At 51.1% G+C, this 18,188-nt stretch overlaps 1 protein-coding gene across 1 annotated transcript; it reads right to left on the bottom strand.

The window, feature by feature from the left end:
* Positions 1–7,457: 7,457 nt before the first annotated feature.
* LOC123032506 (tropomyosin alpha-3 chain-like) lies at positions 7,458–16,437 on the bottom strand. Its single transcript, XM_044448401.1, has 3 exons — positions 16,323–16,437; positions 10,198–10,323; positions 7,458–7,463 (listed from the first exon to the last, which is right to left on the bottom strand). The coding sequence occupies exons 1-3, from the start codon at positions 16,434–16,436 to the stop codon at positions 7,458–7,460; spliced, it is 246 nt and encodes an 81-aa protein (XP_044304336.1). The 5' UTR covers position 16,437.
* Positions 16,438–18,188: the final 1,751 nt, after the last annotated feature.

Genomic DNA, 18,188 nt, shown 5'->3' with positions numbered 1-18,188 from the left:
GGTTTTTGCAAGGACACACGCACACAGTTCTGTGCATGTATATTCCTCTTGCTGGCCTTCTGCCTGCCCTGATCAGTGGAAGATCTGAGAAAGCCATTTCCTGATGCTTTGCTGCTTAGAGCTGGAGCTGCATTATTTGCATGCAGCTTGTGGCATTTCTTTGACATTACAGGCATTGCTTCTGGAAAATCCAGCAACAGAATTTTCCATGCCTCTCAGAGGGAAGAAAGCAGAGCAATATGCTGGCCCTTGTCGATAGCTGGGAAACGCAGAACCTTGCTAAGCTCAAACTTAAAAAGGATATTTTCTGTCTCAGCAAAAGAGGGAAAGTGGCTCTACTTCAGTCCCATGGAAATGTGCAAAATACTTCACTGCCTGCGGTAAAGAATGAGATGGTAGCCACCCCGGTGCTCCATGCCACATAGAGAAGGCAACCAAATAGGTAGAGGAACTTCCTTCAGCACTGGTGATACGTAAGAGGAAGCTTGACCATGCCTGAGGCCAGGAGGAAGCCGCTGCTTCCCCTCAGCATTTGCCACCTAGGTAGTAGCCTCACTTTGCCTTACGGTAAGGATGGTCTTGTCCATTTGGAGTAGAATCCCAAAGCTAGGTAGCGTTGAATTACTCCCACTTTTTTCTTAAAGTATTGCGTATCAGAGGAGAATTGCTCCTGAGCACCACAGAAAGCTCTGTTGGATACGCCAAAGGTCTGTCTAGTCCTGTATCACAGAAAGCAATGAGGGAGCTGTCGTAGCAGCTTGGGGGAAAGTAACCTTAAGGGATACGGAGAAAGCTGGTTCTTTGCCCACTTTCTCCATGCTTCCTTAAAGGCTCACCCTGGAAGGCTCCCTAGGAGTGTTCATGCTGAACTTCCACAAGCCTCTTCTTCTGTTTTGCTGCTAATTGCAAATGAAAAATCAGGGTATTCCCAGGACTTCCCTGAACACCACGGTGCTGTGGCGGTGACGGAAAAGCCAGCAGAATACAATGACTAGGAGCAAGGACGATGCAGCTTCCTCAGGAACTCATTTCAATTTTGTTCTGTATTCTATTTTTACAGCAAGTTACTGGCCCTTATTCTTGTGAAGGTCTGCTTGGAAATGGGGTAATTTGGTGCTGCTGGTGGGGATTTCTGGAGACTGAAGGGAAGGGCTTCATACAGCACCATGCACCCTCCCTGTGGCTATCAGGAAAAGTGGGCAGAAATAATGCACAAAATGACAGACATCTGCAGACTAAGAGAATGTGCAGATTAGCTTCATATGCAAATGAGCATATGTAGCCGGGTCATAGGATTCAGCTTTTGTTGTCACACAGTGTGAGTTACTGAGGCACAGTTTTCCTGTATATTTGTATCATTTGTGTGTATTTATGTGTGCTGCGTGTTCACACCTAGTTCGTGTGCTGCAAAGGCTGCCTGCCTGCATATGTTCACTTACTCCTTTAGCCGCAGTCACCATGAGCCTCCAGGGATTAGTATGGGAAGGCTTGGTATTTCTTCCTTGCAATTTAGAGCTTCCGATTTAGCACTAGCAGACTATGAGAGTAAATTGGCCCATGAATGGAGGGGGGGGCCGCTGCCATCTGGAGCAGCTTGGAGGAAGTGACTTAGCTGAATCGTTCCCGCAAAGCCCTTTGCGTCTGTCACTTCTTATTTCATTTCTTCCAGCGGTCAACATACCAATCATCCTTCAGCTGACTTTGCATTTAGCACCAGTGAGGGAGGCATTCCTTGGCATGCACGCCACCTTCTGAGATTACTTTCGCCCTCCCAGAGCTGCGAAGGAGCATCTAAATGATGACTGAAAAGCTCAAGGAACCAGTGGCTAAGGTTTCTCACAGGGTCTCCTCCTTCCTTGTCTGTAAGCCAGCCAGGCAGAACTGCGCAGGCCACCAAAAAGAACCCCAACCCACATTTAAAATGCTGTGCTCTCGACTGGGATTGGCGAATTAATAACTGTGGAGAGAAGGAATGTGTCTTCTGGCCCCCTCTGCTGGCCAGTTTTAGGGAAGGTGTCTTGGGTAGGGTCTTTGCAAAAAGAAAAAAAAAAAGCATTAGGAGCAGAGTTTGGGACACACGACTGAGCCCTCTCTTGGCAGAAGCCCCCCCCCCAAAAAAAACACTCCAGGGCTGGCTCACCACAATTTGAATGAAATATTACACATTACCACTTAAAAGGATAGTCCTTCTTTACCTCTAGAGTCTCAAATGAGCAAACTGTACTGTCACAAGGCAGCCACGCCTGAAAAATGTTCACCAGGCTGAATCAAGGTGTGGAGCAATAGCAGGATCTAAGGAAGCTGTTCTTGTAAAAGGAAAAAGGGGGGGACACTCGCTTTCTTTCGCTCCAAGCAGAACAGCAGTTTGAGTACTGCCTGAGTTGGCAAGCCATCTCCTCCCATAACAATGTTATGATCATCCAAGCTTCCTCCGTATCACCTGGCTTTCAGGAACAAGCACGTACTTACTATCAACCTCATAGTTCATAGTTCCTGTGAGTAGTGTACACCTGCCTTTATTTATTTATTTATTTATTTATTTATTTAGGAGGCTTCTATGCCGCCCCATTCGCCGAAGCCTCGGGGCGGCTCGCATCCATAAATAAACTTCCTTAAAATAATATAAATTAACAGTATAAATTAAGTCGCCCTGCCTTTGCCCCTCCCTGCACTATTTTATCCACATGACGGCTATGTGAGGTAGGTCAGACAAAGAGATGGTGACTGGCCAGAGCAGACTCAGCTTGCCCTTGACAAGTGAGGCTTTGATTCGGCGTGAGCCCTGTTGTCGTTCAGTACTCTTATCTCATAGCTGGGGAGCCTTAGGTCTCGGAGCCACATTCAGTACTTCTGTGTTCCCCAGATATTTCTTCATTCCAGCTTCTGTACATATTTTCCCCCATTCCAAAAGGTTGCACTGCTTCTCTTAGGATGTAATTCATGGCAGTATGAACTTTAAGCTACTGTATGCCAATACCTTTGCTTCACCCATTTCTCCTTGGACCCCCCCCCTTTGCCTTCAGTCCCACCCACCCACAGTATGCAGCCGAGAAGAGCCTCTTCAAAGTGGGATTGATTGATTGATTGATTGATTTATATCCTGCCTTTTTCCTACAAAGGGCTCAAGGCAGCTTACATCTCCTCCTCTATCTTATCCCCACAACAACCCTGTGAGGTAGATTGGGCTGAGAGTCTGTGACTGGCCCAGAGTCACCCAGTTGGTTCCATGGCTGAGCGGGGACTAGAACCCAGATCGTCTGAGTCCCAGTCCCACGCTCTTAACCACTACACCACACTGGCTCTCAATGGATATGACCATTGAGCTGAAAGAGGCTCCTCACCCGAAAGCCACGGGTCCACAAAACAGCCCGTGGCTTTAGGGTGGAGTCAGCTCCCACGAATATTTTCCTTTTATTTTTAAATCGAGGTCTTTGTCTGCCATGTACCATCCACGCATCCACCTGCCCAGCCTCCCACATGCACGCACACACCTCTGAATGGCATCTGTTACGCTCAACCTGTTTTCCTGTAGATACGGTGCAAACTAAGGTCTCTTATCTTGCATTGTTCATTGTACAAACATGACTGATTGGTAACTTTCTGCTGTCACTGGCAATGGGACCCATTTCAATCCCCAGGACTCTCCTTCAGGAATGTCCAGCAACATTCAAGGGCTCCCCAGCTATTCCTTGTCCACAGCATTCAAAGTTGGCCTTTGCAATGGCAACAGGTCTTAGGCCAGACATAAGAGCAAAGAATGAAGTGCCTGACCCTGCCTAATCCTAGAAACTAAGCAGGGTCAGGCCTGGTTGGAATCTGGATGGGAGACATGAGTCCTGCACTGAGCAGGTGGTATGAATTCTATAATTCCTGCCATTCCCAGCTTTGGGCAGTTCTCTGAACAAAGTGAAATTGGTGGTGGAAGCAATGTAGGGCCAGATACCGCCCCACCTAAGGCAGAAGAGCTTGCTGCCGCCGCCGCCTCTTCCACCTCTGGTTTTCCTTGCCTTAGATTTAAAGTGGTTTCAAAGCAGACATGCCCAACCTCATGCCTTCAAGGTATACTCGGCACTCCTGCTGGGGAAGGCTGCTTTAAACACCTCCCGCCTCTGTTGCCACAAACTGATGGTGATGCAGGCAGTTTCCAGGCATCTTACCCACAAAGCCTTCCTCTGAGAAAGGACCCTGCAGGCAAAGGCTGCAGTGGGCCCTGTGCAGAGCCCCGGCTGCTGCTGCCGCCTAGCTCCAGAAACTGCTGCTGCCTCAGAAGCCTCACAAGCATCTTGGGAATCCCGTGGTGCTGTGGCGGCCATCCCTCCAGAGAGTATACATCACAAAAAGAGGTGTGCAAGGTGCCGTCCTTCACAGTGGACTCCCAGAGTTGCGTGGCTCATGGCCAGAAGGGGGCGTTTCTAGGACCAAGACCAGCCTTGGAGGGGGTCCTGGGCAAAATGTCCTTCAGGTGGGCTCCATCCTCTCTCGTGGGCGTACCTGGTGATCACGACAGTGCCCTGAATAGCACTGGATATAGGTGGGTGGGTCTAGCTGCCAGTCTAATTTCCCACAGTGCCCTGGAGCATCAGTGCTGAGCCTCTCTCAGACCGAGGGCTAGGTTCTGTTTTGGAGAAGTTCTTGAGAACCACATTCATTGGTGGGTGGGGCAGAAGGCAAAAACGGTGGGGCAAAAGAGTCCAGCCTGTTTTAATTAGGAACTCTAAACTGCCAGCAGCGTTTCAAGCTTTAATATGTGGGGAACTGCACAAATGTAAAGGGAAATCACTACAGGATTTGAGGTGAGGTAAGAGAGGAGAGTCCAGGGGCAGCCGGTGGAGCCTTCTGGGAACTGGGACCCCAGGAGGCGGGATTAGACCTTGAGGTTCTGCGTCCCTGCCCTGGAATGATGCTGGATTGTAATATTGTGGGAAATCTAAATGGTACATTGGCAGCGGGCCCTCGCAGGGCGCTGGGGCCCAGGTGGTAGCCCGTGGTTGCCGGCTGCCTGGCTCCAGGCAGCAGCAAATGCGTCTTTTGGGTCATCCTGGAGATGGCCAAGCACTGATGATTTTTGCCCTGAGCAGACCACATGCCAAAAGGTCGCCCTGCACCCGTGCCTGTTCCACTGCCGCTGTTAAGCGGAATCAGGAAGGAGCGGTGTGAGGAGCTGGCGAAAGGCTCGTCTGTCCGTCAAATGTTTGCAGGCGATAAATCTGTACAGATAATCCCCTCCGAATGCCGGGTGGCAGCTGCAAGAGGCGCTGACAGCCCTTAGGCACTTGATGGATGGGGCAGCCTTGAGGCCTGGAGAAACTCGACGTGCTTGTTTTCTTAGAGACTGCCACTAACAATACGACAAAAATCAGTCCGGTATGCAGGATCAGGTCACAGCATACCTTTCCAGCACATCCTCGGGCAACAGGGGACAGGACCACTTGGGTTTCTACTTATCCCAAATGTCGGGCTGTCAATCTTCCCAGCTTTTGGATGTCACTCATTCCTAAACCCCAAAGCACAAGTGACTCAGAGTTTCCTTTGTCCCTTAGTTTCCAATGAGATAATCCACATTTTAAGGAAAATTTCAGCAAGCTGATTTCAGCAAGCTGTTTTTGAGGGTTGGGGTGCTAAGCTACAGTTTCTGGTTATTTTTTCTTTATGGGAATATAGGAAGGCATTTCCTATTTGAGCTGAGTATTGGTCCATCAGCTTCTGTATTCCAGGGTTGAGCAGAAAGAAGTTCACCAGATGTTTGGGCTTCATCTCCCACCATTCCCAAGCTTTGGCCTTCCTGGCAGGAGCTTCTTGGAGTTGATGTGCAACACACCTGGATGCTTCCTTCCATTTACACTGACTAGCCAAACAGTAGTTCATCATATTTTAGGCAGAAGTGACAGTCTGTCCCAACCCTCTGAAGAAGCCTCTTTGTTTCATGTTACAGTATTTACAATATTTGTTTACCACTCCATATCTAAGCAGATTATGGAACAGCAAACAGCAGGGAAATAAAATAAACAATACAAAACAATATATTAAAAGTGAGATTGTTTTGTTTAATGTGGAACCTCCACATGGTTCAGCGTTGCCTACACTGGCAGGCAGCAGCTCCCCAGGGTTTCACAGAGGGGCTCTTTTCCTCAGCCTGCCTGGAAATTCCGGGATGTACAATTTTGAGCTGCTGCTGCAATGCATGCGCTGTAACCCTAAGTTCTGGTACTTCTAACCCCAAAGTAAGATTCCAGTCCTTGCGATTCTGAATAAGGGCTATATAAAAATGAACATCAAAAGTAGCTTCTCCTGAATCAGGTTCCTTATCAGTAAACTATGGTAATGCTTTTCTTCTTGGCTGTTGCTCCAAAATATGGGCCTCTGTCAGGCCCAAGGACTTTAGTTAGGCCTACTTCTAGAGACACTCATTTTGCCTTATGCTGCATCCGACCAAATACCCACCTAGCTCTCTTCCAACCAGCAGGTGCCTTTCACAGGCTTGAGCAAAAAAGGGACTCTCCCAACCCCACCTGGACATGCCAGGGATTGAACCAGAGACTTTGTAATGTTTTCCAACACTAAAAAATAAAATAAGATTCCAGTCCCTATTCTGAATAAAGGGTTGCTTAAAACAAGGATGTAGGAAGCTGCCTCTGTAACCAATCAGTGGCTGAACGGCACAATAATACGCACTCAGAGGGTGGGTGTGGGTTGTTGCCGAACTGTGGCTTGTTGTGGAAGCATGGATGATCATGTTGTGTGAACCCAGCAGGGCTAACAAGCCATGGATTGTTAACCATGACCAACCCATGAAGATCACCTATGGTTTGATGTTGGGCTGTGACCTATGGGTTGTTCCCCATGGTTTATTAGCTGGGTTCAGTACCAGGACAATGCCTTCCCCTAAATCCAAAGATTCCAGTGTCAGTATCAGGACAGAAGATAGTTTTGTCTGCATAGTACTGGGAGAATTGGTGCTGTTGGGAATTGAACCCAGGACCTTTATGGTGGTGTCCTACATGGCCCCATGGGCCCTCGCTGGCACAGAAAGCTGCTTTATCCATAGTCCATTATCGTCAGCACGGACTGGCAGCAGCTTGCCAAGGTGTCAAGCACAGAAGGGCCTTTGCTTAAAACCTGCTTCTCAAACCTCTTAACTGGAGAGGCCAGAAATCAAGCACCCTTAATATCCTCCTAGGTTGCCTGGCAGCAATCACGGTATTCACAAGGAAATCCTGCACTGCGGGTGTTTGTGCCAGCTTCTTAAAGCGTCTCCGCAGTTGGAGAAAGGCCCAACAGGGGTAAATGGGTCAGAGCTGCCTCTCCCGAGAGCGGTTGGCATTGTGCAACCATCGGGGCAGCTTGGTGAGCCTTCAGCTATGAACGAGCTTAACCACAAGGTTTGGTGTAAAAGATAAGGCTATTTTCAGAACCTTGGCCTTTCCTTTTCCTAGACCGCTGACTTCCCACAACTTCCGTTACGCCTGCCAAGAAGTCAAGACATGGGAAATGGGCGGGGAGGGGGGCGGTCTCCGTGCCAGTTCTATTCCTCCCTAGGACATTGGCGTTCTCCTTTTTCAATGCTGGAATGGCGCCCTTTCCCCCTTGGAAAAGATAACACCCATGGGTGTCTCTTGTGGAATGCTGACACACCACATAGGATTCTGGGGGATCTTCTAGGTGGCACATTAACCGTGACTATCTCACGAAAAAAATCCATGGTTGTTGGGTTCTGTGTATTGTCCACCATAATTTGCTGGTATGGTTGGTATGGATGGGATCAGACGACGCAACAACCCACGGTTCGACAATGCACTGTTCAGCATCAGCCAGCACCCAGTCGGTGTTGTGTCATATGAACCAAGCATGCACTCTAACACAAAGATGGCATGGTTAGACGGGTCATGCTGGGAACGCTGTCGGTCATTCTCGGATCCTCTCACTGAAAAACCCCTGTTTCTGAGCCATCTCAGAGCTTCTTCCCCGCATAAATTTCGAAACGCACTGATTTGGACCCAGCTTGTCTCATCTGATGCTTTGGACTACAACTCCTGGCATTAATCATGCTGGTTGGGCCGGTTCATGGTTGAGATCCAAAGCATGAGGACACTGGATTGCAGACGGTTGACCAAGGAGGATGCCTTTCTCTAGCATGTGAGAGAGTCCTCACAAAGTACTTCCTTTTATGGTAAAATTGCTAGTCAGCACATTTTGGGAAACAAGTCGAATACAAACATTTTTTCAGGTCACTTGGGCTAGTTTCAAGTAAATATAAGAGACCATATGAAGCCACCTTACAGTGAGTTGGTCTTTGGACCAAGCTTAGCTCGGTACAGTCTGCATTGCCTAGCAGCGGTTCTCCGGGATTTTTGTTGGAAGCCAGGATCCCAAACCATCATCCCAAACTTCTGAACAAGAGCTCAAGGAGAAACACTGACTATCACAAAGCACCCGCCTGCCCAGGTCGCAGTTGTGCAGAAAGACTCCAGGAGTTGGCTTCTCTGCATACAGGTAAAGTTGCACTGTCACTCATTCTGAGGACTTGGGCCACGAGGAAACTAGTGTGCCCCACACACTTCCTCATGGTTACAGCTTGAGGTTGTTCAAACGCAGCGACAGAACCTCAGTCAGAATGGAGGTGGGCCCACATGGTCTAAATGCCACCACACTCTGACTTAAGCTCCATCCTGCTTTGCCTCTTGTTGGAGCAATGTATAGACAACGCTTCCAGATCCAGCACCAGATTCCAGATTTCAGTGGTGGCCTCCTGTTCCTGTTCCTGTTTCTGAGCCTGGCCTTGCTAGGGGGAAAAAACTACAGACAGACCCTCCAACCTAGTCCCCAGCATCTCCCAAGCAATGTTTAGGCCCCACCATATTAGAAGTAGAACCAACCAGTTTCCGACAAGTGTTCTTGTCAGCCCTACCTAGAGATGTTGGGGTTTGAACCTCAGACCTTCTAATGCAAAGCATATTCCATGTCATGGAATTATAGCTCTTTCCTTAAAAACAAGGGAAGAATCCTGTCCTTGTGGGTTTAAATCAGGATTGATTTAATAAGAATTGGTTTGAGCCAGAGCTTTGATCTGTCAGTGTTGTCTACGCCAGAGGTGCAAGACCTCAGGTTCTGGAGTGAAATCCAACCTGCCTGGGATCCCTTTCCGAAAGGGTCACCCATCCGTTCCCCCCTGGCTCTACCCTCTTTCCCCTGACCACCAATCATTGGGTGGTTTCCACCTGGGGGCTGGATGACCCCCTACCAGACTTTCTGTGGGGGCTATTATAATGTCTGCACGATGGCCATATTCCCTGGCTGGACTGCCAGGGACTGCCCCTGGGAGAGCAAAGCCACCCTGTCCATCGCACTGGGGGGAAGTGCACTCCACTCTGAGCCCTGGCTTCATTGCAAAGCAATCATAGAATAGTAGCATTGGAAGGGGCCAGCGGGTCCAACCTCTGCTCAGTGCAGGACTCCAGGCTGAACCATCCCTCTCAGGTGCCTGTCCAGCTGCCATCTGAGCATTCTCCTCCCAAGCCCTTGGTAGGCTCCAGGAGGCAGAGCTTGGGGAAGGGCTGTCCTTGCAGTCCAAATTGTCTCATGGGGCAGAGCTTCCCCGTCCCTGCCTTAAACCTTCTCTTTTGCTCTTGCATCTTCTTGCCCCTATGCCAGTGGGAGGCTGGAAAGGTGTGGCATAGTAGATGCAACTAGAGATTTCATGGAAGAGGGCAGTGCCAGCTTGAGGTTTTAGAGGACCCTGTGGCAAGACCCCCTTCCCTGCCCCTCAGGGACTTTGCAACAGCTCTTCCTGCTCATCCTCTTTCTCACTGCTGCTACCGCTGGGCAAGCAGCAAGCCAGGGAGCAGGTCTCTCCCCTCCTGCTGGGGAGAGCAAGCATGCAGCAGTGGGGAAGGGGAGGGCTGCTGACCGTGGGCTCCTGCTGGCCTTTGGCAGGTAACCCTGCATGCCAGCGCTGGACCCCAGCCCTGGAGGAAGAGAAGGGCCTCCCTGGCACTGATCCAGCCTGAAAAGCAGGGCAGGAGCCCTGGGGTCAGAGGGTCACGCCACAGCAGGGTTGGTAGCTCATGCATGACGTTGGGCAGCCAAACGTAAGTACTGGCGAACAATTCCCCACCACGGCAACACGTCCTTCTCAAATGGAGTGCGCATGTGAGCGTGTGAGGCCGGGGTATCCCCTGTTCTCCCTCCACCATTACGTACATCAGCTGCCTTTTTCTCTGCCAGCTCTAGTTTTTCTTGTGCATCTTTGAGAGCCTCTGAATATTTATCCAGCTCATCTTCTGTTCCCTTCAGTTTCTTCTGCATGGCCGCCAATTCATCTTCCAGCTGTAGAAATGAGAGAGAGAGGGGCGGGGTGGGGGGGGGGAGAGGGTTACCACAGAGCCACACTGTAGACCTAGAACCAAAATGAACGCATGTGTTATATATATGCATGTGTATTTTTAAAGTTTTTCAGGCTGGCTCTCCTGTCTTACCAGCACAACAGCATGAACGGCAGGGGAATGCTTGGAGCTGCAGGCCTTCCTTTTCTATCCAAACACGCCTAGGATTATGTCCTAATTGTGTTTGCTAGAATTAGAATTGGATTGGGCTTCCTTCAGCTGATAGCCTTTGCTTTGACCTCAAGGTCCACAGTGAGCTTTACAGCATTGAAACGATGGTTTAAACTATGCTTTCTTAGGCCTAGACACCTCCAGATGTTTCTGACTTTGATGCCCATCAGTCCTGTCCAGCACGGTCAATTGTGAGGGATGCTGGGAGTTGCGCTCCAAAACATCTGGGCTATATTCTCACCGTTGTGCTCCTTGTAGGACGTGAGCAGTGACCCAGTTGTGGCAGGGTATGCTCTGCAGTGGCATCGCACTTCTAGAATGTGGGTTCAGCAAGTGTCAGCAAAGCGGACATATAAGAAGGGCCTGAAAACCCCCTACCCTATTCTCGCCTTCTCCTACCATGATTGCATTTATTGCTGGTTTTGTTGTTCGGGCCATCAAATGCCTTGCAGTCAATAGACCAAACCAAGCAATAACACATACCTTACTTCAGAATCCGACAGCAAGCATAATTGAAGTGTAAAACATAAATCTATATTACTGCTGCTACTACTGTGCATTTAGATCCCGCCTTTCTTTCTGGGTACACTCATTCCCTTTTCAAATAATGCGTGGTGTTGATATGAACCGCTCTCAGTGCTACTGACAGAAATTTAGCTTCCTTCAATGGAATTCTAGTCCTGATGGTTAAATGTGATCTCCTTTACCAGAGGCAGTCTGCCCATGTGCTCCAGCTGCTGGGGAACATGGGTGGGAGGGTGCTGTTGCACTCATCTCCTGCTTGTGGGCGTCTTTGTTTGGCCGCTGTGTGAGAGCGAGCAGGACTAGAGAGTCTGATCCAGGAGAGCATTCCTTGCATTCTGGCACAGAGTGTTTGCCCAGCTGGTAGCAGTTCCTCCGGCACGCTGGGCTGAGGAGCATTTCCCCATCGCACCTGCACCCCGATCCTTTTCAAGCGGATCTCTAAGTATTACCTCAGGGCTGTTCTGCCCCCACACTAGCACTGAGCTATGGCTCCTCACTCCCAACACTCGCCTCGCATCTCTCCCTGCTTGGATGAGAGTCTCATGATGCCCTTGTAAGGCAATGAAGAATGATGGCAGAAAGCCACAGCCCCTTGCGTGATTGTGAAGAATTGGCAAGGCTCTTAACCGCTGGCACCAGCCTTTGCTCCTTTGCCTTTAAACTGCAGCACATCCTAGCAATTTCTCTCCCCATCATAGCAAGCGTTGCTGGCTGATCTCTAAAGATCTGACATTTTAAGGCACAGTAGCGGGCCAGGCAGCTTATTTCTGGACAGTTGGCAGCCTTCGGGAAACATTTAACCAAGATCCAGAGCACTGCTCAGTGCCATCTCCCAGTTCGTGGGACCTCGGGCGAGACGCGCTCGACAGACTGCCTCCGTCGGGGAATCTACCTGCTCACTGCCAGGGCCACCAGCTGCACTCGCTCCTCATCCTCTTCCTTGCCATTGCTCCCAGTGGCTTGCTTGGCAAGCAGAGCTGGTGCAACAGTCGGGCACAAGCTTTCCCGCTCTGCCGTATCATTGTGTCCAGCATCCACACCACTGCGAGAGGCGGGTGAACAAGCCTGTTGCAGGGGGAAAGAGGGGAAGCGGCTGCCAAGGGCGTCTTGCTGAGGGGCCCCTGCAGAGCTGTGGTCCCTTGGCAAGCGCCTGGCCTTGCCTATCCTCAGCACTGGCCCTGATGCCCCTTGTGACGGGGGCCGCCCGAGAGCTGCAACCAGAGAAGAAGCCTTGTCTGGAGAGGGTTTGGTCTACCCATGTCTAGAGCTTCACAGGGTCATCTCAGGCTCATGCAAGCACTTACGGCATCTCACCATGCTCTCTGTTGCCTTAAAAGGACACCATGAGACCCTCATCAAAGCAGAGGTTGCAATTTCCAGTCTCTTAACACCCTGCAGCATTATTATTATTATTTTTTGGTCATTCCGGCCTTAATAGCCATGGAGCATAAATTACTCTTTGCTGCCTCCAAGCAACAGAAATGCAAAATGTAACCTTAAACAACCTGGTTTCTCTGTCCATGCGCCTGTCAAGTCTAACCCGGGAATGTAAGAAGTTGCAATGTGGTCTTTAGTGTAATCAAAATTTTCAGTGGGCAGTATCGTTATTTGCTTTCTTGTTAAGTTTGTCTACCACTGCCTTTGGGGTAGCTTGCAGTTGTTCAAAGGTTGTCTGCCTGTGAACGTGACAGTGCTTCTTCTTTCATGAGGACTCGTAACCTAAGAAGAGCCTTGCTTGATCAGACCATAAGGCCCAGCACCCGCTTTTCTGATGACAGTCAGCCAGGCGTCTCAGGGGCAGGAAGCCTCTTTCTCCTGCTGTTCCACCCAGCATTCAGAGACAGACTGCAGTTGACCATGGAGCTTTTCCGTTTCTAACTCTCCCTGCAAGATGGTCCCTGCTGGATTCCAGGCCAGCTAGTTTATCCCAGTGGCCCCAGTGAAATTCTAGGCTCCAGGAAGCCTGTAAACGGGGTACTGAACCAGCAGCCCTGCCCTCTCATTTCCCCCCTCTGATGGTCAGTGCGGGCGGCAACGCGGATTAGTCGCGACAACATCTTCTCCTCGGTGCCCAGCCCTGAAAAATGGAAACCAGGAAGTGCCTCTGGGAACATTCGGAGAGTTTTCACCAGCTCTGCCACATTGACTGGGCCAGAGGAATGTGGGAACACTGTGTGTGCCTGCCTGGTGTAATGTCTCGGGTCAGCCAGGGCTGACATCAGATTGCCACTCCGTTATGGTGCTCAGGGAGCGATCCTGGGCCAGGCATCCTCTCTGTCTCCCCTAACCTACCTCACAGGGCTGATGTGCAGATAAGATGCTGGTCATGGGGAGGGAGAAGGAGAGAAACCAAGGAGTGGTGGACAGGCTGGAACTGCTTCTGGTGGCCAGGAGGGCCAGAGCACAGAACAGGCAGAGCGAACCATCTGGCGGGAGGCAGCAGGACGGAGGGGTATAAAATGATGTGTGCGGCCCCCGACTTGGGCCAGGAGCAGCATTCTGGCCCCTCTGCTCCACACCTTTCTCTCGCTTGGGCCCAAGGAAGGGCTTCTTCACCCAGCAAACTTTTCGAACTCTGAAAATTGCTGCCACAAGATCTAGCGGTGGATTACCTAAATCCATGCAAGACAGAGCTGCTGGCTGCTCTCTGTGGCTACTGCGGCTGCTCATTCATTCAATTACACTTAGGGCAGCTGACAGCATTCTCCTCCTCCTCCTCCTCTCAGTCTTAGCCCCGCAACAACAACCCTGTTGGGTTGGTTGGACTGAGAGTCTGCAGCTGGCCCAAAGTCACCCAGTTGGCCCCATGGCTGAGTGGGGACCAGAACCGAGGTTGCCCAAGTCCCAGCCCCGTGCTCTCAGCCGCTCGGGCTCCCGCAGTATCAGAGGCCGTCTGTCAGCCACCAGCCAGAAGGACGCTGTCGCTGGCCTGCTGAGTTTGGAGACTTCCCACTGGGGCTTCCATTTGGCTGCTGTGCAAAGCAAAGGCGCCATCCTGCACATGTTTAGCCCAGGAGAAGCCTCACATGCCCCAGCTAGTCATGCTGGGAGTTGTGACATTTTCCAGTCTAAACATGCACAGGGCTGGGCCTTAAATGTGCACCACCAGTGATGAGAGATTATGGGTGTTGCAGTCCGACATCATCTGGAAGGCTGCATGTTCTCCATCTCCTCATTGTATTAACAATAAATATTCTGTAGCATTATATTCCTTATTATTTTATCTCTCTCGTTTCTTGTGGTAAAGTTAGTATATTTAATATTGTATTTATGATGATTATTTATACTCATCATACACATTGTTATGTGTTGTGTCATAGCTTAGATTATTCTATTTATTATTAGTACTTGTGCAGAGTATAATAATAACAAATAACCTTTGTGAGGAATATAGTAACAACAACTATAGATTATTTATGTGCAGATGTGCAGATGGTTATTTGTGTGAAGAAGTACACCCTCTCCCAGACCAGAGGGCATTCTCTGCCCAGTTGGCTCGAGGCTTTCCCTGCCGTGTTGGCCCTGGCAAAGGCTGCCCCTTCGTGCCGTCCATGTGATGGGGGGGCAGCAACCTGAGACCCCCACCGTTACAGTCTGGGCCAAGCCTCACATGCCCTGTCCTCCTCCCTCCCTGCTGTCAGCTGCTCAGTCACCCTGGAGCCATCTTGAGCGCCCACTGCTGGTCCTCCCTTCCCCTGGTGTGCCAAGAGTTGGGTCAGGCTCAAGGAATGCGAAACGGGGGCTCCGAAAGGCCGATTCTTTCTGCCTTCTGCGGCCACCTGCCCTGTCCCCAAGGAAGACAGAGGAGGGCATGTCCATGCTCAGTGAACAGTGGCCAATGCCCTGTTTTTAGATCCAACACCCAGCCCTAGATCACATGGACTATTTGTCAGAGGGTCTTCCGAGCGTGCGCAGAGTGTCTCTGCCTTGCTGCCAAGCGAATGAGGGCTCTCTCGCCTCAGCCCGGAAGGGATTGTCAGATCCCAAATCCTGCTCTGGCGTCATGTGAATGACCCTTTCGGCATGATCTCTGCGTGGCCACGGGGCTGCGTGTCCCTCACTGGGAAGTGGCTCTGTCGCTGCAGTCAATGCACCCTTAGGAAGGAGGCAAGTTAGAAAGGGTTCTCTGTGCCAGGGCTCATCACAAGGAGCCCAAAATCTGTTCCCTGGTCTACAATTTAGTCCTTGTTTGGGAAAAGTCATTGTCAAGCAGGCCTCTGAGCATGTGCAGAAGTTACTTGCCTCTCTCCTGAACACCAGGGCTCCTTGCGGCTAAAGCTTGGAACTGTTTCCCTTTCCCTTCCTTCCTGCTACCCATCAAACATACTTCCAGGATGCAGGAGGCACCAGAGCTGTATAGCTGAGATGCCCTCTGAGCATACGCTGAGTGTGTTTCCCTCACTACCAGTTGGCTACAGTGAGCTCCAACATTACATGCATTTGGCAAGAGGGGAATGGAGCCTGTACACTTAAGAGAAGCAGAACTGACCCACAAGCTTTCTGTGCATGTTTAGGGACGCCTCTTCAATGATGATCTTGTGTGGATCTGTAACTGAAAGCAAATCCTGGCACTTAGCTGCAGTTTCCCAGGTGGCATGTTCCTGCATGTGTTTGCACGCGCACACAAATAATATTATTTTCTACAAAATTCCCCATCAAAGATCCCACAATAAAACAAAAACCTCCATGACATTTCTTAACTAAATATCAGTAAAAAAAAAGGGGGGGGGCTTCCAAGGAGGCTGTGTGATTGTTTCTGGACTCCAGCTCTCAGCATCCCCAGCCAGGATGGCTACTAGTCAGGGGAGATAGGTGGGAGTCGTAGTTCCAACGCATCAGGCCAGGTAAGGCTGCCCCCACACTTAAACCCCACAACACCCTTCCAAGGTCGGACAGGGAGGCTGCGAAAAGAGAGATTGGCCGATGCAAGGCCATGAGGGAGTTCTGTGGCAGAGAGGGGATTCGAACACAACATGCCAATCATAATCCAACGTTAAACCACACTAGCTCCCACAACTAGGATAATCTTCCTCAAACAGGTGCCCTCTGAATATATTGGGACTGCCACTCACATCATCCCCAGCCAGCAGGTCTACCATGATGGCTAGGAATGATGGAATCCCAGTCCAACACAACTGAAAAAGTGGGAGGCACCAGAAGGGGAGCAGCGGGCGTAGGGGATCTCCCGCAGAGCGCCTGCTCTTTGCCCCGGGACGCAAGCGGAACCCACACCGGGCGTCTTCCCACCTGCTTGCTCCTCTCCTCGGCTTGCTTTTGCTCGGACTCGGCCTGCTCCGCTCGGTCCAAGGCATTCTCCTTGTCCAGCTTGAGCATCTGCATCTTCTTCTTGATGGCCTCCATGGTGGGGGTGGGGGTGGCAGTCGGTGCAACCAGCCGGGTGTCCGGGTGGGACGGAGCGAGGCCCACTGCTTCCTCGGGAGAGTGTGCGCCAGCCCCGCTGCCTCTCGGCCCTTTTTGTACGCGTCCTCCCTGCCAGCGGGCCAGGAGGAGTTGCCTTTCTCGGGCCGAGGGGCCCCTCCAGCTGTCCAAAAAGCCCCTCCATTGTCCTGGGCCTGGCCTGGGGCCGTGGGAGATTCTTGCGTCTGATGAGCAGTGCCCATATTTGGGCTCCCCGGGGGACAGCTGGGAGCCAGTAATAGAAACCCCAAAGCGCCGCTGTGCCGCTTTGTCCCAACAGAGCCCCCTCCCTCCCCCACCCCCTCGCTTCTCCTATTGCAGCCTGCCAGGTGCCAGGAACCAGCTCACTGGGCCCGTGCACAGCCCCCTCCTCCGGTGGGGGGCAGAGTGGGGGTCTCCCGTGCCGGCTAGGAGCCGTTGGTTCTCCGGCTGCTTGCCTGCGGATGGAAGTGAGATCAGAGTAGAAGGGCACAGACTTAGAACACGCGAGAGGGAGGGGATCCCTCCCCCCCACAAAGAAAGAGCCTATCTCAGTCAAAAGAGCCACCCATCTTCATCAATCACTCTCATTCTTCATCAGAGAGTTCTTCATCATCTCTCTCCTCTTGCCCCGGCCCTGTCTTTTTCAGAGGGGGTAGGAGCTTTTTCAATCACTGTATATGGATGTGAAAGCAGGTGAGTGAAGAAAGCTGACAGGGGAAGATGATTGAGATCGAAACATGGTGCTGGAGCCAAGCTTTGCAAATACTTTGGACTGACACAAAGCCGAACAAGTAGCTGCTCGATCCAATCAAGCCAGAGCTTGCCCTCGAAGCAGAAATGACCAAACCGAGGCTGCCGTACTTTGGGGACACCATGAGAAGGCCAGAGGCGCTGGAGAAGACAACCATGCTAGGGAAGATCAAAGGAGGAAGAAAAATGAAATGATTGGCTCCATCAAGGAAGGTGCAGCCTTGAGCTGAGAAGAGATGAGCAGGGCTGTAAAGGACTGGGCATTTGGGAGGGTACTCCTTTATAGGGACACCATAACATAGAAATGGAGAGAGTCAGAAGGGGCCTCCCGGGCCATCTAGTGTGACCCCCAGCTCCAGCCAGCTCCGCTCACAACATGCCCACCATGTGCATGTCCAGCCAGTCTTTGAAGACCCTCACCGATGGGGCCTCAACCACCTCCTGTGGAAGCCCAGTCCACACCCTCGGGGTCCTGACTGTCAGGAAGTGCTTCCTGGCATCCAAACTGAACCTTGGCTCCCTGAGCTTTGCTCCGTGGGAGCGCGTCCTGCCCTCCTCTGCAGGGGAGGACAGGTCTCTACCCATCTCCATATAGTCGGAGGCAGCTTGATGGCATGTAAGAACAGGAGCTTTGGGTGAACACCTTGCTGTTCTCAAAGATTCCAGGCACTGTCTTTCTTCACAGGACGATGCTTTTGCACCAGCTTCTCTGGCAGTACAGCATAGGCTCTGCCTCTGAGCACACACAGAGAGCTCCCCTGGATCCTACCGATGCTACCACCGGTCCTCTCATGCCTGGAATTAAGGGGTTCGGCCACTCTCGTTTCTCTGCTGCATTAGGGGCAGTGGAGGCCCCATATCTTTGGAGAGTGCAGGAGGCCCGTGCAGGGAAGACCTGTAGTTGTGGTCGAGGCTTGTGAAGATGGCATTTGCGGATGCCGCACTATTCTTAACAGCAGCGGA

The sequence above is a fragment of the Varanus komodoensis genome, unplaced genomic scaffold, assembly GCF_004798865.1.
Source record: "Varanus komodoensis strain SLA01 unplaced genomic scaffold, ASM479886v1 scaffold55, whole genome shotgun sequence".
Classification (NCBI taxonomy): domain Eukaryota; kingdom Metazoa; phylum Chordata; class Lepidosauria; order Squamata; family Varanidae; genus Varanus; species Varanus komodoensis.
The sequence above is the reverse complement of the archived record's forward strand: the minus strand, read 5'-3'. Positions and strand labels throughout refer to the sequence as shown.

Bases quoted from the DNA above. Each gene is read 5' to 3' on its own strand.
- LOC123032506 (XM_044448401.1), bottom strand. From the start codon at position 16,436: ATGGAGGCCATCAAGAAGAAGATGCAGATGCTCAAGCTGGACAAGGAG. The intron at 10,324-16,322 runs GTGGGAAGACGC...TCATTTCTACAG, and splicing joins CCGAGGAGAGGAGCAAGCAG to CTGGAAGATGAATTGGCGGC.